The sequence below is a fragment of the Lutra lutra genome, chromosome 6, assembly GCF_902655055.1.
Source record: "Lutra lutra chromosome 6, mLutLut1.2, whole genome shotgun sequence".
Taxonomy (NCBI): domain Eukaryota; kingdom Metazoa; phylum Chordata; class Mammalia; order Carnivora; family Mustelidae; genus Lutra; species Lutra lutra.
In genome coordinates this window covers 61,442,666-61,462,476 of record NC_062283.1, presented here as the reverse complement: position 1 = coordinate 61,462,476, position 19,811 = coordinate 61,442,666, and the positions used below count along the sequence as shown (strand labels likewise).

Below are 19,811 nucleotides of genomic sequence, written 5' to 3'. Positions count from 1 at the left end.
GTTCTCACCACATTCTCAGCAACTGACCAGTACCTGTTGCTCATTTTATCGACAGGCCCTTCATGAAAATGGGAAGTCGCTGTTAATGAAACAAGTGGCACCAGAGAGGATCTGCCCTGCTGTCGTGACTTTCATAGGGCAGGCCTGGGTCTCCGTGGTCAGGGAGACCCTCGTGGGTGCCCAAAACAGGCTGGCATAGAAAGCCCTTTGAGCAGCAGGGGCGACGAGGATGGCTCCGATGTGGATGCTGGGTGGGGAAAACTGCTCTTGTTTATAAGCAAAAGACCTTCTGGAGCTTCCTAGCTTTGGTGAAATAAACAAACAAACAAATAAATAAATAAAAAGATTTTATTTATTTATTTGACACAGAGAGAAAGAGAGCACAAGGGAGAGAGGCAGAGGGAGAGGGAGAAGCAGGTTCCTGACTGAGTTCCTGACTGATGTGGGGTTGGATCCCAGGACCCTGGGATCATGATGTGAGCTGAAGGGAGATGCTTAACCGGCTGAGCCACCAAGGTGCCCCTTGGTGAAAATACTTCCTAATGAGCAATCACAGCCAAGACAGTCGTGGCTCCACATTCAACCGGTGAGAGAGGGATGTATCTTTGGGTCCACTCTGCCTTCCACAGCCCCATCTCCTTGTGTCCGCACAGGGCCTGGCCCCAGGTGGCCCTCCTGGGCTTAGCTGCTTGGCCTTCAGCCTTTAGTCTTTTGCTTCAGCCTCCAGGGAGGTCCTGCCAACTCCTTCAGGGCTCCTGGCCCGGGCCTGTCTGCTGTCTGTGTAGTCTATGCGACTCCGTGAGTGAGCTGGGTTGGAGCCGGTCCAGGGCATAGGCTCGTGCGGTACTGAGGACAGCTTCCAGGTCAGCGGTGGTTCCAGCACCCCGGGCCGCCACCTGAGAGCCCCAGGCCTTGCCCCCCATGTGGCTGCATACTGCCAGGGCCCAGGCCTCTGCTGTGAAGCCTGGCGTGGCACTCTGGGGACAGATGCAGAAGGGACAGTAATGCAGGGCATCCCTGCCCGCCACCATCCACTCCATCTCCCTCAAGAGTGGCATCATGGTGATTAGCTGGGCGCATGGCAGGGGAATCAGGTAAGGAGATGGTGGGGTTTGGGGACGTGGGTGGAGGTTAATGAATGTCTGCTATTTGTTTGCAAGGGATGTGTGGCCTGGAGCAGGGCGGTAATTAGGGGAGCTCATGGCGCCTTCTCTGGTCAGGAGGTGTGGTTAAGGCTAAGAGATGGCCCTATGCCCGTCCTGGGGTGTCCCCATACATCCCTTCTACCCTGCCTTGGAGGAATCAAAGGTGGGGAACCATAGGGCTGGACCGGGAAGGGTTGGGGGTGGGGGAGGTTCCTCTCCTCCATCCCTCACCTGGGCCACCTGACAGGCACATAGCACACGCCCCAGCTGCTGGGGGCTGAGGAGGAACACAGAGGTGCCGGGCACCCGCTCACACAGCTGCCGCACCACCTTCACCAGCACCTGGGCAAGGAAGGGGGATGGTGAGCCCGCTGCTCTCTGGATTCCCAGCTGCCTCCCACCCGGGACTCTCCTCCCTCTTCTGAACCCTGGGGCCACCCCCAGCCCCAGTGCTCACTGAGAGGGACTCCGCGGCAACTGTGTCCACAATCAGGGGCCCCTGTGAGTGCCGCTGCAGCAGCTCCTGGGTTTTCTGTGCAGCCTGGGGGAGGGGGCAGGAAGGATGGCACGGGCATTAGGCGGGAAGGTAACTGGCCCCAACGTCCACAGTGAGCCCCAATCCAGAAATTCCTGCCCCCAGCAACGGTCTTCGGCTTTGAACAGAGGTGCCAGGGGCTCTGTGTCCCTCCCCTCCCCCCATCTCTGTCCTTTCACCAGAGCTCCAGACCCTCACAAATATGCTGCTGAAGGTCAAGGTCTAAGGCTGGAGTCCAGATGGATGAAAGGGGGCGGGAGGAAGGCAGATCCACAGTCAAGGAGCAATGAGGGCTGAATGGCTTAATCAAGTCAGTCTGCTTCCTGGAGGGAGAGTCTGAGCCAGACTTGGGAGTTGAAGGAGAGGAACAGTTTGGCAAAGAGATATGGCAGGATGGCCTGGTGATGGTGCCCAGTGGGCGGGAGAGGGAGGAGCTGCCCATTCCGCCCCCCATGTCAGGCCGAGAGGCTTCTCGGTGTGCCACTCCAGCAGCTCTGACCCTTGCCGAGTGTGTCAGCTGAACCTCTTCTTACCTGCCCCAGCTCCAGCTTCCGAACAGCCGTGTTGGCGCGCCGCTGCAGCCCCTTCAGCGTGGCCTGAAGCTCCCGACGCTGCCACTGGGGTATCACAGCCAGGTCCACGGCCTACAGCCAGAAGCCCATCAGCTGGGCCCTTCCCTGAGCCACAGACTTGGAGTTGGGGTAGGGGGAGAATGAGGCGGGGGGGCGGGCATGGAGAAGGGAAGAGGGCCAGGAGCAGGTCCATAGTGGGGGTGACCCTCACATCGGTAAGTCGTCCCATGTCCTTGGAGAGTCTCTGAGCCGCCACCACATCCTTGCTGCCCTGACTCAGCCGCTCTGTGGCTGCTTCAACCTCCTGGGCCAGATTCTGGCCCACCTCTCGGGCCTGCAGGGATAGAACAGAATGTTCAGGGCCGCTTGGCTTACTCTTGCTTCCGCAGGATAGGGGCTCAACCCATTGCCAGTGGGGGCCAAATCAGAAATATTTAACCACCAGGACCACTCAAAGCACTGGCCAATCACAGCAGCTGCCAGCAGCCGGCCCTGCCCTATCAGCATACAGGTCTAAACCCCACTGCTGCTGTGGCTCGCCATCCCCCAGCCTGGAAGTGTCAGCTGCATGGGCCCCCTTTGCCCCCCATGCCCCCATCCAGCAGCCTCCCGGACCCTGCTGGCATGCTAACCTGCTGGGCCTGCTCCCCAGTGACGGCCAGCAGGCGGGTGGTGCCCCTGGTGAGCTGGCGCTCCCCAACGATGACCAGGTCCCCGATAGCCCCCGTGCGCAACAGGTGCCTGCAGCCAGGGGGACAGAGAAGGAAGTCGGTGGGGGCGGTGGCACAGGAAAGAGCAGCCTCAGCTCCGAACCAGTGGCTTGTGGCTCCAAAGACCAGAGAAGGGTGAGGACCTGGGGCCCCAGGTGAGGGCAGGCAGGGAGGCAGGAGTGACTCACGTCCCACAGCAGAGCTCCACAGAGGTCTGCAGTGCAGCTCGGGAGCCCGGGTCCAGTGCATGGGCTACAGGCACCCCCACTGACACCACCCGCACAGGATCTGGGTACACCTGGGGGTGGAAGGGGACAAGTCTGTTACCCAGCCTGTGTGTGGGGAGGCAGGGGGCAGGTGATCTTCACTGGTGGGGGGCGGGCAGCTCACCTCATCCAGAGAGCGCAGGCCAGGGACATGGGCAGTGCGTGCCAGGGCCACGTCCTCCACGTACACTGGCTCGTCCTGTACCACAGCGTCTCGCACAGTGCCCTCCACTGCCCGGAGCTGCTGTGAGGTCAGTGGAGCCTGGTGGGGTGGGGGGAAAATGGACAGACTGAGAGGAAGTCAGCTCCACGCCAGTAACTGACACGGCAAGAAGCAGTCAGCTGACTGACTACCCTCCGCTGCTGAAACAGTGGCTAGCCCAGAGCGGAGCTCACTCAGCCTTCAAGGAGCAGGCAGTTCTTTTCCTCAGAAAGCTACCTGGGAGTAGGTAGGGGCCTGCCGGGAACTGCAGGCCTTTCACTAGGCACTGAAAGTTGATGAAGAATCAAACATGCTCTTCTGTACCGAGGGAGCACCCAACAAGGGGCAGCCCAACAGAAGAGAAACCCAGGATTGTGGGGAGGGGGGTGCGCAAGGGCAAGGACGGAGCCTGATGTGCAAGGAGGGAAGGGAGACAGGGTGGCAGGGGAGGGAGGGCAGCTCAGTTGGAGCAAGAAGGTCTTGGGTGACAGCAGGAACAAGGAAGCTGGGTGGCTGGAGGTGAAAGGAGGGCTCTGGACACTGTCTGGCTGGCCCCCTCCCTGGTGCACCAGGAGCCTGAGGGCAAGATGTCCCCCCACGGCTTCACGGTGACTGAGCCATGGGAGGCTCAGGTCCTTGGGCTGGCTGAACCCCCAACACCCCCCCCACCTGACTACCTCCCTGTAAGCCTGCTGCATCACCTGAAGCCCTTCTGCACCCACTCACCTGCGTGGCCACGTCAAAGCGCAGGCGCTCAGGATTGAGATGGGAACCTCGCTGCTCCGTGCCAGGGCCCAGGGCCTGCCGCAGCGCCCAACTGAGCAGGTGGGTGGCCGTGTGCTTCTTCATGCAGCCTAGACGCCAGGCCTGAAACACTTTGGTCACCCAGGATGCTGGGGCGTGGGGAGAGTTGAAAGGCGGCAGGATATCCCAAGTATCAGTGGTGGGGTCCTTACCTCATCCACGTGGAGCTGCACCTGGTCCCCCACCTTCAGGTCCTCAGAGGCCACAGCCTCATGTAGGATGAAGCCTCCACAGACCTGGGCCCGGGCCACTGGGAACAGCACATCCTGAGGAAGGGCAGGGGCCATGGCTCTGGAGTGGCGGCTTGTAGTTTTTCCCTCCCCTTGGCTCCCTTCCCAGCTTGGGCCTGCTGCGGGCAGAAATTCACTCATGTGTATGTGTGTGTGTGTGTGTCTCACCTCCTGGTCCACCCGCGTTAGGTAGCCTCGGTCTGAAGCCTGACCCCCCTGTTCGGCGTAGAAGTTGGTTTTGTCCAAGAGGAGGCCGAAGCGCTGGCCCTTCCCCACGGAGGCCACGGAGGTCCCATCCTCTGTATACAGCTGGAGCACCTGGGCTTCACAGGTGCTGAACTCTGCCATGGAGAAGAACCGCTGTCGGTGCTAGGCCAGGGTGTGGGACCTGGGATGTGGGTCTGTGCCTTACTTGAAGCCAACAGGCACGCGGCTGGAGAGGACGGGGCCCTTTTGGGTGTCACAGCGACCCCTGGGAGCTATCCCAGGAATGTGCAGGGCCGGGAGCAACCATGGCCGCCCTCCTTCCTGTCACAGCCCTCCTTCCCCAGTCACCGCCAGGTACACCTGTGGCCATCAGCATCCGTCCAGACTCTCACCATAACCCCCACTGGGTCGCAGGGAGTAGTTGTACTTGGGACTGTCATCCGTTGGAGGCACCCCTCGGCGCTGCAGCTCCCCCAGTGCATGGACACTCAGCTGCAGTCCCTGCTCCTGAACAGGTTCGGCCTGCTGTGACCGGTGCTGCGGGATGGGCAGATGCGTTTGGAAGGGGCATGTGGATGGTGCCATGGGACCTGAGCCTCCCTGAAGCCCAGTCCCTGCCACACGGCTGTGTGGACCCCGCAGCCCCCCTCAGTAAGCCGCCAGGGCTTGGCTGGCTGCTAGACTCTGGGCTGGTCAGTGAATGGGCCTTCACGCAGGGTCCCAGGATCAGGCCTCCCTCCCACACCTCACCCACTGCTGCCCTTGGAGGTCCCCTCTCTAGGCCACTATGCTGGTCTCTCCCCTTCTGCTCCTGGTCAGCCCACTGCACTTGTATTCTCGCCAGGCTATGGGTCATTCAGAGGTGAGGGGACAGACCCCACCTCAGCCTCCTGTTGTCCTTAAGAGTTCTCCCCCCGGAACTCAGGGCCGGGGATCTGGTTGTCCCCAAAGAACCCTGGGACGGTGTTCCCCAGCCTGTACCTGGGCCTCCTCCTGGGCCAGTCGGGCTAGCCCAGCTGAGTCCAGCTGCACACCTTTCTCCTCCAGCATCAACTCTAGCAGGTCCAGGGGGAGCCCCAGGTTCCCAGACAGCGATAAGGACCAGGCCACTTCAGCTTTGAGGAAGGAAGACAAAGGGTGTTGGGGGGGGCAAGGGATAGCCCAAAGGGAAAGGAATGAGGGAGGAGTAAGGGCCAGGGCTTTCTAAGCACACAGAAGCTACCAGGTGCCAAGCACAAGTGTCCCCTGCCTACCCCGGCTAGGTCCAGGACAGGGGTCAGGCCAGAGCTGGGGGTAACCCAGGGTACTCCTTTGTCATCTGTCATTTCAGTGGACATGGGAAGCTCATTCCAGGAAAGAAGCCAGCCTTGGGAAACAGGAACTGGAGGCAGGGCCAGCTGGGCAGTGGGGAAGTGGAGAGAATCAGGGTGGTGTCTGGCAACAGAGAGGTCTGGGTGTTGGGAGACAGTGCAGGGAAAGGGGCATGGGGCAACGTGGGTGTGGATGCTAGGCACAGGCCTGCCTGAGCTCCCTCTTCTGCCTGCCCTGGCTCGCCTGCATGAGGCTGTCACACCTTGGCCAGGCACCTCACTCACCAGGGAACAGTTTAGCAGGCCCCAGGCGCCTCAGGGTCCGGTCGATGATCCGTCGACCCCGCTGCAGGGAGGCCAGGAAGGCGGCCTCGTCCTCTGATATCAGGCTGGCTATCTGAACCAGGGCAGGGAGGGACTAGAGTTAGACCTCCTCCGAAGGAGAGCCGCTCTCCACCCCGTCTTGCTGGCCCCTGCCTCCCCATCTGAAGCCAGTACCTGGGCTGAGTTCTTCTGTAATTCTGGATAAGCGTCCCCCTGAGGGAGGTGGAGGGTTGAGAAGGTGTGAAAGGCAACTGACCCACTCCATACCTCCCCACCCTGGGCTTCCCTGAGGACACCTGCCTGGGGAGCTCAGCTCAGATCGAAGGATGGGGAATGGAGGCAAATAGGGAATACAGGAGGAAGGGGATCCCAAACTCAAAGGCTTAGCTGCCCGGGCAAGGAGACCTCCTGAGGGCTCCCCACTTCTTGTATGCAATCCCAGTTTTCTCAGCCCCATAGGACCTGGGCTGGACACTTAGGGTAGAGAGCCTAGGCTGGGGGCACTGTCTGGGCTCAGCTGCAAGCTTCCCGAGTACCCAGGGAGGCTCAGAAGGGTAAGCTCTGCCCTCACCAGTGTCTCCACCACGATGGGCACCAGGCTGCTGAGGAGGCCAGGCGGTGCTCGCAACACCTCTGTAGAGAAGCGCACAGCTCGACGGAGGATCCGACGGAGAACCAGCCTAGAGGGGTTCAGAGGCCAGCTATGAACCCCCAGCCTCCCTTGGTCAGCACTATGGAGAGTGGGGAGGGCAAGGTCCAGAGTGTGTGCTCTCCATCTGGAGCCCTAACCCTTCCCCCACTCCTCCTGCCATCTCAACCTGACCTACCTCTCCATCTCCTTCCTTCCTCTCCCCTGCAATCCCCCAGCAGCACACGCCTCTCCCTGCAGCCCTTCCAGACTCACGGGGCACCTGACATTCCAGGGTAGACGCCATCAGCCATGCAGATACTGAGTGTGCGGATGTGGTCGGCCACCACGCGGTATGCCATGTCTGTGCGCCCCTCGTCGGCTGCTCCTACCCGGCCCAAGTAAGGGGGTGCCCCGCAACCCTGGCAAGTGGGAGACAAGGAGATGTGGCTGCTGGCCCTGCCTAACGTGGACCAGGTGGGGTACTCTTCATCAGCACCAGAGCATCTGCCCTACCCCCTAAAGCTGATCACATCTGGAACATGGAGAAGCTTCCGACATGAAAGGGAGCTGCTCCCTGTCCCACTGGAGCCACATTCAGCCCTAACAATGATCACGGCTGTGATCACGTACTGAATTTCTGCTATCAGAATGGGTGGGTGCTTGAATGATGCATTGTCTAATATCCAAAACATCCTGCTCTGGTATTACTGGCCTCTTTTTAAAAAGAGGAAACAGAGGCTCAGAGGAACTAGCTGAATGCCTCAAGGCCATGCATCATATCGCATCGCACTGGATCAGATCTGAGATCTGAATCTGGCCTGCCTGAGCTCAGGCGCTCTCCATGGCCCACACCCACTCCTCCAACCTCTGTGTGGGTCAGGGAGGGAGGGTGTACGTCGTAAGCTGTGCCTACATGGAAGTGCTCGGAATCAGATGCCTGGTCCATCCAGCTCCCCACCTAGAGCTCCAAATCTGTGTCTTGGTGGCACTTCCCTTCTGCCACCCCCCCCCCCCCCCGCCCCCATGAACAGTCCTGCCACTTACCACGCTACTCCACTCAAAAACTCAGGAGCAGGCCTTAACTTTTATTTCCCCATCCCATCCCATCCATCACTGGGGCCTTTTGCTCCTACGTCTGTGAGATCTTTCAAATCAATTACTCTTCTCCACTTCCACAGCTACCAGCCTAACCCCTGCCCTATTGTCTCTTCTCTGGATGATGAACTAGCCTCCCAGTTGGCTTCTTAGTGTCATCTCAGGTCTCCCTCCAGCCCACCCTCCCCAGGGCAACAAGAATGGCCCGCCCCACCTCAGAACACTTCTCACCACACTTAGAATGAAAGCCCCACTTTGGACTTCAAGGCCCCACAAGGTTTGACTCCAGCCTTCCTTTGTACGGTAGATTGTCTGCAAAAAGGGCCACAATCCTTTCCTTTTCCATGTGTGTGCCACTTTACAGTGTGACCACAGCTGCTTCCCATTCAGGGACAGAATCTGTTTCTCTACCCCTTGAATCTGGGCTAGCCTTGTGACTTGCTTCGGCCAACAGAATGAGGTGCAGCTAACACTGCTCTGAGCCTAGGCCTCAAGAGTCCTTGTGTGTGCCTGCTCTTCTTAAAACCTTGCTGAGCTGTGATGTGACGTGAACAAGCCCCAGCTAGCCTGCTACCTGACACAGCCTGGTCCCCCGCGTTGCCCCAAACAGCCAGCCAGCCAGCCAATCCTCAGAAGTAGAACTGCCTCACAACTGACTACAGATGTATGAATGAACTCAAGAAAACCAAAAGAATGACCCGACAAAAGCCCAGCCAACCTTCCTAGCCCACAGGCTTTTACACCAACTAACTGGTTGTTACTTTAAACTACAAAGTGGTAGGTGGTTTGTTAGACAGTGAAATCTCAGGGACACATTCTCCAGCTATATCCCATGTGATTCTTCTTTAGTTAGCTGGCCACTTTTGTGTTCCTTTCCTGCCTCAGGGTCTTGGTACCTGCTGTCCCCTCTACCTGAAATGAGCTTCCTGTGGCTGGCTCCTCCTCTTTCAGGTTCCAGCTCAGAGATCATGTCCTTGGTGAGCCTTCCCCAAACACTTGGTGTAAGAGCCCTCTGGACCCAACCCTCTCCTAGTTACTATCACCCATGTTTACTGCCAGGTTACAATCTGCATTCTTGGTTAAATCTGCCATCTTGTTCTTAAATACATTTACTTATTATTTATCTTTTAGGCTACAATGTAATCTCCGTGATCTCTTTTCTGTTCACTGCTGTTCTGCCGTACCAAGCATAAAGGACTTCGCCCACAGGAGGCACTCAACACATATTTTTTGAGTAAATGAAGGAAGGAGTTAGGGGTAATATCAGGTAATAAACATGAACCCCCAACCTCATTTTTGACTCTGGTATCCTTGATCGGTCATTGTTTATGCAGAGTTCTTAATAAAGGTGGAAAGCCAAAGCTGGAAGGGAAGAAGCTGGCTCACCTGGTGTATGGCCTTGAGCAGTGGGGAAAAGAGGTCAGTGTCGTAAGTGGAGTGTGTGCCTTGCAGCACGGCCACCAGCCTTTCCAGGCCCATTCCTGTGTCCACGTGCCGCTGGGGCAGGGGCTGCAGGCTTCCATCTGCCTCTCTGGCCAGGGAAGGGTGTGCAAGGTGAGGCCCCACAAAGGATTACAGGGGTGAGGCAGATGCCCGTGCAGGGGAGGAATGAGAGGGGGCTGACAGTGGGAGGAACCAGAAGGCAGTTTCCACCCCTCCCCACCAAAGGCAGACAGCGATGGCCTTAGTTCCTATATGTACTTTCTTGTAAAGGGTGATCTCCACCCACACCCCTGCTCGGGCCCTTGCCTGAATCCACACGTGCCCTTTCTGGGACAGAATTCTTTGCCTTGAGAAAGAGACAGGTCAAGGCTAGAAGAAAATCTTAAGAGATCATGAAGCTCAGCTTCAGCATGTGATAAAAGAGCTGAGGCCTGAGAGCAGCAGTGACTAGTTTAAACCATTATGAGCATAGTTGGTTGGGCATCTGACTCTTGATTTCGGCACGGGTCATGATCTCAGGGTCATGGGACTAGGCCCTGCACTGAGGAGAGAGGCTGCTTGGGATTCTCTCACTCTCTCTCTCTGCACTGCCCCCTGCTCCTTTGTGCTCTCCCACTCTCTAAGAAAATAAACAAACTGTTATGAGCAGTCTAGGGTTAAATCAGTTAATATCTGAAAAGTACTTAGAAATGTGCCTGGCACACAGTAAGCACCATTTAAATGTTTGGGGTTTCTTGTAAGAAATGGATCAAAGTCTCCTGACTGCTACCTTTTCCACTTCTGGCCAGGGATTTCCCTCCCACTTCAGCCCCTATTACCTGTTGTGTTGAATGAAGACCAGATTCCAAAGCTCCACCAGCTGGGGGGCTCCCACTCTACCAGCGAGGTCATAGTGGATCTCGGTACAGGGTCCACAAGGGCCAGTGTCCCCCATCTCCCAGAAGTTCTCTTGGGGTCCAAAGGAAAGCACGTGGCTGGCAGGCACCCTGAGAAGAAAGCCAAGCGAGTGGTAGGGAGACAGACAAACCTGAGAGCCAGAACCCTCTCAGCCATGAAAGCCACTCTATTAAGCTCAGCAAGAGGACAACTAGGGCTGACTCCAATCTCCTAGGATTCGCTGAGATTTTGAGGACTGATGCTGATACTATTTGCCAGTCCTCTTGCCCTCCAGGAGTGGACATAATGGGCAGAGCAAACTTACCCTAAGCTGAGCCAGATGTTCCTGCTCTCCAGGTCTGGGTCCAACCCTGCCTTGGGGTCACCACCAAAGTAGGAGACCCAGAGCCTGTCCTCAGGGATCCGATAGACCTGAGTCAGCAGCTCCCAGGCCATGCTGCAAGCCTCCTCCTGCAGGGGAAACCCACATGGGGTGGGAGGAGGAACATGGTGAGAAGAGGGCCCCACTGAAGTGCCAATCAAGCCACATGAGTTTCAGCCCTCACCTTAAGACAAAGTTCCACTGCCCACCTTGTTTCCAGAACAAACCTGGACCATTTCTGCTTGAATTTTCTCTCCCCCCGCTCCCCCCCCCCCCCGCCCAGGAAGCTCCTTCCCTCCTCTAAATCCTTTTTTTCAAGTCCTTTCCTTTTCATGAAATTGTCTTTCCACCCTAAGCTGGGCTGATTTCTAACCTCTGCATTTTAGTATTTCTGCCTGGCCATTTATTCATACAATTACTGATTAGCCATTAGGCAAGAAGCACAGTCCTGGCCCTCAAAGAGCTTACAATCCAATATAGAAGTGAAACACATTCCTACCATACATGTTCACCTAGCACTTTGCCTCTGTGTCCAGTATGAGTTCTGTCTAAGCAGACACTAAGAATGGAGACAGGACTAATCTCCAGCCTCTTCTTGGTTGACTTGGTTGACCCGTTCTTAAATCCAGGGCTTCCTGGAGACTCACTTTAAAATATTCACCCCCAAAAGCCCAATTGCCAAGCATCTCGAAGAAGGTATGATGGGAAAGGTCTCGGCCCACATCCTCCAAGTCGCTGTGGCGTCCTCCGGCCCTCACACACTTCTGGCTGTTTGCCACACGTCGGAAACCTGCCATCTCACTTCGTGGATTCACAGTGCCCAGGAAGATTGGCTTGAACTGGAAACACATGAAGATCTCAGTTCTCATTCCGTAGCATAAAGGAGAGGTGGGGAGTGGGTTATTCAGACTGAAGGCTTACTGTTGCCCTCAGAGTACAGTGTGGTCTTGGCCAACAGGGCAATCTGGGAGCCTGGAGGCACCCATCTCCAGTGTGTGTGGAACAGACAAAGGGTAGATAAATCATGAAACAGAGACCCTCTGCTAGTAAACTAGGCAAGGTAAAAGAGGGCTGGTAACAGGGCACTGAATGGCTTCATCCTCCATTTCAGCTTTTCCAAACCACACCCAATAACCTCAGGGTATGAAACCGAGACCACAGGGCAGGTCTCACAAGTCAGCATTTAACAGCCTCTAAGGTTAACATACTCCCCTTCCTCGCCCATTTTACAGATGGAAGACAAATTCAGAGGGTAAATGGTGCTCAAAGTCAAAAGCTTAGAGAACACAGTCTAGCACATACTAATTATTAGTTATCTTTATTTAAAGCATGAATAAATGAAGCCAGACTTCCTCCACCAGTCTGCCTCCACTCTTTTTTTTTTTTCTCCCTAATGAGAGAGAGATCACAAGTAGGCAGAGAGGCAGGCAGAGAGAGAGGGAGCAAGCTCCCCGCTGAGCAGAGTCCGATGCGGGGCTCGATTCGCAGACCTGGAGATCATGACCCGAGCTCAAGGCAGAGGCTTAACCCACTGAGCCACCCAGGCATCCCACACACCCTGCATTCTTGGACCTAAAACTCAACCCAAACCCTGAAGTTTCCAAGTGGAGCCTTCCCCAAGCCCAAACTCGTGTCCCCAATCACTTAGCCCAATCACGAACTGCCCCTTCCCCAGGGGTGGGAAATCACAAACTCCGCCCTCGATAAGGGTGGCTCAGCCCCCACCTGGTTCATGCCGGCATTGACGAAAAGCAAACTGGGGTCGCCACGGGGCCGTACGGAAGCGGACGGCACCAGGCGGTGGCCATGGCGGTCCCGAAAGAAGTTCAGGAAGGCGTCCCGTACGGCCGTGGCCTGGGCTGGAGAAGGCTCGGATGAGAGCGGCTGACGGCTAGGGCTCCCCCATAGGGGCGACCTTCGAATGGCCCGCCTCAGTCGCCCGGCGGCGGCTGCCATCGATACCGCCATCTTAACTCGGGGCAGTGACTTCACGGGGTCAAAGGGCACCGCGGAGATAGACGGTGACTTGGAAAGGAAGCCGCGCGGTTTTTACAGCGGTCCCTGGCGGTAGGAGGACTCAAGGCAGCCTCTACTGCCCAGGTAGAGTGATTGGGAGGGGACTTGAGCGGGATTAGGTTTAGCTAGCACAGCTGCCTGACACCTAGTAGGCCCTTAATTCATTCGTCATTAAACAAATATTCGCTTAGAGCCTACTAGTGCTAGGCATTGTTTTAGGCCCTTAAAGTATGTTAGTCACAACTTGAACAAAAATCCTTGCTCTCCAGAAATCTATATTGTAGTAGTAATTGTTATGTTTATTAATTTTGCAAGGTTACAGTTGGAGTTGCAGTGAACAGACATGGATTCAACTTCATGTGTCTGCGCGTGTGTATGTTTGTGTTTCTGGGCCGAGGGAAGAAGGCAGAGTGCCAAGAGAGGTAATATCAGCATTCATTCAAGAGGCATTCAGTAGGGGCGCCTGGGTGGCTCAGTGGGTTAAGCCTCTGCCTTCGGCTCAGGTCATGATCTCAGGGTCTTAGGATCGAGCCCCATATCGGGCTCTCTGCTCAGCGGGGAGTCTGCTTCCCCCTCTCTCTTTGCCTGCTTCTCTGCCTACTTGTGATCTCTGTCTGTCAAATAAATAAATAAAATCTTAAAAAAAAAAAAGCATTCAGTAAGGCACCTGGATGGCTCAGTGCGTCAAGTGTCTGCCTTCGGCTCAGGTGATGATCTGGGGGTCCTGGGATTGAGTCCCGTGAAGGGCTTCATGCTGGGCAGGAGTGTGCTTTTCCCTCTCCCTCCCCCGCTCCTTCTCTCTCTCACTCACTCACTTGATCACTCTCTCTCTTAAGTAAATATATATATATATATACTTAAAATATATATATATATCGATTACAAACTATGTGCCAGGCACTGTTCTAGACACTTGCCAATGCCCTTTCTTCTTGGCATTGGAAATGACCATTTTGTTCTAAGGGACAGAAGCAGACCCTTTGGAACAGGAGCCTAGGGGGGACTGAAGCCAAACAGCATCTGCTCCATTATTAATTGCATAATAATGTTTGGTCTTTTAATTTGCCTGGGGATTAGAGAGAATCCAGGTTGTCAGGGCAAGATGAAACTGTGGACCAACAGCTGCAGGGATTTCTCTCTCTCAGCTTCCCAATGCCCTAGGGTTTTGTGTGCTTTGCATTAGGGTAAGAGAGATCCACCCCCTGCTTCTGTCTTTATCTCTATGGTAACAGCCGTGACCATGATGCCAACACAGACCCTTGTGGGTACAGCCGGAGTCCTCATGGGGCTTCTCATGATAACCTCTGCTCTGGGTTTGGGAAATTAAGCAGGTTAGGAAGAGACATTGCCAAGGTTGAAGCTCAAGAGGGACAGCAGAGCTGAAATCAGTGGGTTCACCTACAAGGTCTCAGTCATCCCTGTGGGCTCTTTTGGTCATTCTTTATGAGTTATGTTATTTAGGGACTTTTGAAACATGGTTTCCTTGGGAAATGTTTAGTCTTTTTTGGACTTGAGTTTCTATAGCAATAGTGAATTGTCAGCTTTGTATTCTGACAGAGCACATAGCATCGATCCTGTGATCCTCTGTTTCTTCCCTTGCCCACGTAAATTAAAAAAGTTGTTTTGAAAGTGCGTTTCGCCTGTTTTGGCTTTTCCAATGTTTTTGGAACAGGAACCCAAAGCCAGATGGGGATTTCTGTGAGACTGATGATCTTGAGACAAGACTGTGAAATTCTTCCCCAAACTGAGATGGGAGTGTTTTGCTCAAGAAATCTAGCTTGGGCCTCTGATGTCAACTTTCTTTCTTTTTCAGATTTTTTTTAGAAACTTTTTGTGTTATAGTAGGAACTCCGTGGTTCTTTTTGTTTTTATTTATTTATTTATTTGACAGACAGAGATCACAAGTAGGCAGAGAGGCAGGCAGAGAGAGAGAGAGAGAGAGAGAGAGGAGGAGGAAGAAGCAGTCTCCCCGCAGCAGAGAGGCGGATGTGGGGCTGGATCCCAGGACCATCAGAGCATGACCTGAGCTGAAGGCAGAGGCTTTAACCGACTGAGCCACCCAGGTGCCCCAGGAACTCCGAGTTTTTAAAGATTTTATTTATTTATTTTAAAGAGAGAGCATAAGCAAGGTGAGGAGAGAAGCAGAGGGAGAGTGGGAGGGAGGGGGAAAGAATCTTTAGCTGACTCCATGCTGACCGCAGAGCCTGACTGGGAGCTTATTCTCATGACCCTGAGATCATGACCCAAGCCAAAACCAAGTGTTGGACACTTAACCAATAGCCACCTACATGCCCCAGGAATTCTGTTTTTAGACTAACATGGATCTAGTGTGGAGCCATGGATTTTTTTTCCCAAACAGCTTTATTGAAATATAATTCACATACCCTCCAATTCACCCATTTAATGTGTACAATTCAGTGACTTTCAGTAGGTTCACAGAGTCCTTATCTGTTACCATAATCACTTTCATCACCCCAAAAGAGACCTCATACCCTTTAGCAATAAACCAATCCCCCCAGCCCTCTCAGCCCTAGGCAATTCTAATCTACTTTTTGTCTCTGTTGATTTGCCTATTCTGAACATTTCATATAAATGGAATAACACAGTATATGGTCCTTTGTACCTGGTTTACTTAGCATAATGTTTCCAAGGTTCGTCCATGTTAAAGCATGTATTGTGGATTTTTAGAAATGCACTTGTTTGAGTTGTTCTGTTTAAAGAAGAATTTTTCCTCCATCTTACTATTTTGTCCCTGCCATTAAAAAATAATTATTTTCTTTTCTTTAAATGTGGTATTCTCTGCTAAGTCAGTTCCTTTTTTCCCCAGGGAAGCCAAGTGGTTCTTTTAGGATTGCGATGTATCTGTTCTGATTTGCCACTGTCCTCGGATGAGGAAGTGAAGCTTAAGGTCTTCAGTTTCTCAGGATAGATATGCATGGAGAGAACTCACCAGACTGGGAAGTTACTGACCTGGGAACTTTTCTCAGTACTACGTACCATCTTTCTTAGTATTTGTAAAACTTCCATTTTTGGGGGCGGGGGGAGTGCCTGGGTGGCTCAGTTGTTAAGCGTCTGCCTTCGATTCAGGCCATGATCTTGGGGTCCTGAGATTGAGCCCCAAGTCAGGCTCTCTGCTCAGAGGGGAGTCTGCTCTATTCCTCCCTATGTCCCTCCCCCTGCTTGTATACGCTCTCTCTCTCAAATAAATAAATAAATAAGAATCTTAAAAGAATTTCATTTTGGGGTTTAAAATGCAAACTGACTCTGTTTCCTGGAAGCTGTTCAACTGGGTTTGGGTGCTTCCCTCCCTGGGTCTGAGATTGCCCTTATGTTGTTTGACTTAACTTATCTTGGTAGGTCCAAGATGCCCATTCTTTGAGCCTTCTCTTTTCACCTTATTCATGAGAAGCGACGCCCTTAATCTGGGAATGGAAATGTTCCTTCCAGATTTCCTTATTGGCTTTGAGAGCAGGAACCTGAGGTCAGTGATGCATTCTGTCCCGGACTGATGGTCAGAGGAGACACAAGGGAATTTTTACCCTTACTGAGCCTAGGGAACTCAGCTTTGGGAACTTCCTCATCATAAAAGCTGTCTTTCAGTGTCGAGGTTAAAAGTTCAACATATAAGAGGTATTCCTAGTTTTATTTATTTATTTATGGCTTTGCCTTATTTGGATTGTGAAAGCAATGCTTGTCAAATTTTAGTATGCATAGGGATTTTCTGGGATCTTGTTTAAAATGCAGACACTGATTCAGTAGGCCTGGGTAAGCTCGAAATTCTATATATCTACCAGGCTCCTAGGTGATTCTGTTGCTGTTCCTAGCCTACTAGACCACACCTTGAGTGACTGTGACAGAGAACTCTTGGGAAGAATCGGGACACAAACTTTTGCTTGGGGCGGGGTCTTAGGACTTGGGTGTTCCTGGGCTCTCCCCTTTCTCCCTGAGCGAGTGGGTGGAGCCAGGAGCTCCTCTTGCGCATGCGTACTTCCTCTCACCCGCTCCAGCTCGGGTCCAGGCGAGGGTGGCGTCTGCATCCTCCTGTTGCTAAGAGACAAGGAGGTCTAGGGGAGCGGTGGCGGAGCAGGGGAGAGGAGTTGACGCCAGCGGAACCGAGCGAGGACATGGGGTCGCGGGTGATGGGGCTCCACGGATGAGAGCCTCTTGAGATCCGGAATTCAGCGAATAGTGCACCCTCAGTGTTGCAATACTCGCGTTTATCCTTACACATTTTTAAAATAATTACATTTTAAATGGTTGTAAGTACCTACCTGTCCTCGAATTGCCTCTTGGCCAGGAAAATCTAAAATATTTTCTATCTGGCCCTTTGGGGAAAAAAGCCTAACCCCTGTGTTAGAGGTGGTTTTTCTTTCTAATATATACTTTTTCTAAATCATGTAATAAAACACAGATGTAGAAAAGTGGACCGAACCAAATGTACAGCTTAATTATTAGAAGGCAAACATTTTTTTATCCACCAACCAGATCGCAAAATAGAACTTTGCAACAACCCTAGGAGCCCTCCTTGGACTCCCCCTACCCAACCACCTTCCTCTTTCCAAAGGTGACTGCTCCCCTGACTCGCATAGTAATCACGATTTGGGGTATCTTTATAGTTTTATCACCCTTTAGATGTATCAGATCCTTAGATATATTTAAAAAGCTTACTTGAAATGCATTTTCAGTCTTTTTATCTGTGGATTCCTTCCTAATCTCCTCCTTTTTCTTATAGTGTGTAGGATTTTTCGCAGTCTGTTTTTGCTGACTGCATATTCAATGTTCAACTCACTTAACATGTTCTTCTGCCCTCTCTTATTTCAATCGAATTAGCTCGTGGATCCAGAATGGTAATCAGACACAGGTTTGGATCACTTTGGCGAGACTCTACCTGGTATACTCTTTCACCAGAGGTCCAGTTATCTATCTATGATCTTCACAGCAACAGGTACAGGATGCCTGTATCTGTTTATTCACTGAACATGGTGATATTCACACTCTGTCATCTCTTTTTCATTTATTAGTTGGAATCTTTCTAAAAAGAGATGCTTCCTCTAATCTTATTTTTTTCACCAGTGGTACAGTTAATGTAGAAGGACTCCTTCTCACCCTGAGATCATGACCTGAGCTGAAATCAAGAGCCAGATGCTTAAAGCAACTGAGCCACCCAGACACCCCTCCATTAGAAGCATTTAAGCACAGGAGTGACATGATCTGATTTATGCTTTTGAAAGATCTTTCCACTGCGAGCAGATGGACTGTGAGGGCAGGAGGGGGAAGCAGGGATGCCTATTAGGAGGTTGATGACCAGGAGAGAGGTGCTGGACAAGACTGAAGCAGCAGAGACAAGAAGTGCTTGGATTCCAGCTATATGTGGAGACAGCTCTGTATGCTAATGGATGGATGCAGGGAAGAAGGGAAGAGACTCACTTCTAAACTTATGATCCGAGGAACCAGGCACATAGTGGTGCCATCCAATGGCATGGGGAAGCTTGCAGAAGGAGCAGGTCTGTGGGAAGGAAAATAAGAGTTTGCTTTGGACGTATTAAGGTTTTTTTTTTTTTAGATTTTATTTATTTAATTGACAGCAAGAGTGTGTGCACAAGCAGGGGAAGCGACAGGCAGAGGCAGAGGGAGAAGCAGGCTCCCCACTGAGCAGGGAGCCCGAGGTGGGGCTCAATCCCAGGACCCTAGGATCATGACCTGAGCTGAAGACAGACGTTTAACTGACTGAGCCACCCAGGTGCTCCAGGACATATTAAGTTTAAGTTTAGTTGTCTTAGCGGAGATGTCACCCTATGGGTACAAAAGTCTAGGGATGCAGACGTGGGTCAGAGCTGCAGCTATAGATTTGGAAGTCACCAGTATCTCGGTGGTCCCGGATGAGATAAGATCACCTAATGGAAGAGTGCGATGAAGCAGAAGCGGAGATGGTCGGTCCGCAGCTGCATCCTGAGAAACCAGAATGGGAGAGTCCTGCAGGGAAGCTTGAGAAGACACTGGGGGTCAGGAGGAAAACTAGAAAGAGAATGGTCACACCAAAGCCTTAAGAGGAGGAGATGATGTTGGAGAAGGAGGGAGTGGCCAGTTGTGTCAAGTGCCGCTGATGGCTGGGCAAGATAAGATGAGAGTGGAGACCTGACCAGCGGGCTGAGCGAGATGGGAGAAGTTTCAGTGGGCTGGTGGGAAGGACAGGCCAAGGTGGTGAGAAGGCCGACCCAGGAAATACAGGTAGCTCTGGAGGGAATTGACAGGGAAGAGAAGCAGGAAAAACAGATAGTAGAGGCTGGAAGGGGCTGTGGGCTTAAGAGACCATGTGTCTTTGTAAGAACAGCCACATTAAGGCTTGCTTGTGTGCAGGTAGGTATGATCCAGACCAGAGAAGAAACTGATAAAGAGTGCGGGGACTACTGCAGCAGCAAAGTTTTCAAGTATTTAAAGAGATTGAAAACTTCAGTACAAAGGGGAGAGCTAGGCCACAGTCAGGAGCTGTGATACTCCTTCTGTTGTAGTAAAGGAAGGAGGTCTGGAAACTCTTGCTAGTAGGTTGGTGGAGGCAGGGCTGGGAAACCTTCCTTAGTGAACAGGTAGTGAGGTGAAGAGATGAAATTGCTGGGCTGCCTGGGTGGCTCAGTGGGTTAAGCCTCTGCCCTTGGCTCAGGTCATCATCTCAGGGTCCTGGGATTGAGTCCCACATCGGGCTCTTTGCTAGGCAGGGAGCCTGCTTCCTCCTCCTCTCTCTCTCTCTACTTGTGATCTCTCTCTGTCAAATAAATAAAGTCTTTAAAAAAAAAAAAAAGGATGAAATTGCTGCCTTGAAAAGCTCCCTTAAAAAAATGCATTTGAGGGGCACCTGGGTGGCTCGGTGGGTTGGGCCTCTGCCTTCAGCTCGGGTCATGGTCCCAGGGTCCCATGGTCCTGGGATTGAGCCTCACATGGGGCTCTCTGCTCGGCAGGGAGCATGCTTCCCCATCTCTCTCTCTGCCTGCCTCTTGGCCTACGTGTGATCTCTCTCTCTCTATCAAATAAATAAACAAAATCTTAAAAAAAAATGCATTTGATTCTT

At 52.9% G+C, this 19,811-nt stretch overlaps 1 protein-coding gene and 1 long non-coding RNA gene across 2 annotated transcripts; one reads left to right on the top strand and one right to left on the bottom strand.

Moving 5' to 3' along the window:
* Positions 1-387: 387 nt before the first annotated feature.
* On the bottom strand, positions 388-12,731 carry AARS2 (alanyl-tRNA synthetase 2, mitochondrial). The gene is made up of 22 exons (XM_047732044.1): positions 12,458-12,731; positions 11,380-11,571; positions 10,676-10,821; positions 10,293-10,460; positions 9,418-9,562; positions 7,210-7,355; positions 6,877-6,985; positions 6,480-6,518; positions 6,267-6,378; positions 5,653-5,786; positions 5,064-5,208; positions 4,633-4,805; positions 4,387-4,500; positions 4,157-4,297; positions 3,353-3,490; positions 3,151-3,260; positions 2,885-2,993; positions 2,464-2,586; positions 2,214-2,324; positions 1,603-1,686; positions 1,377-1,487; positions 388-977 (listed from the first exon to the last, which is right to left on the bottom strand). Exons 1-22 carry the CDS (start codon positions 12,698-12,700, stop codon positions 747-749), a joined length of 3,024 nt encoding a protein of 1,007 aa, XP_047588000.1. The 5' UTR covers positions 12,701-12,731; the 3' UTR covers positions 388-746.
* Positions 12,606-15,731, top strand: LOC125101715 (uncharacterized). The gene is made up of 3 exons (XR_007127898.1): positions 12,606-12,832; positions 13,064-13,170; positions 15,576-15,731. It is a non-coding gene; the product is annotated as an uncharacterized LOC125101715 (long non-coding RNA).
* Positions 15,732-19,811: the final 4,080 nt, after the last annotated feature.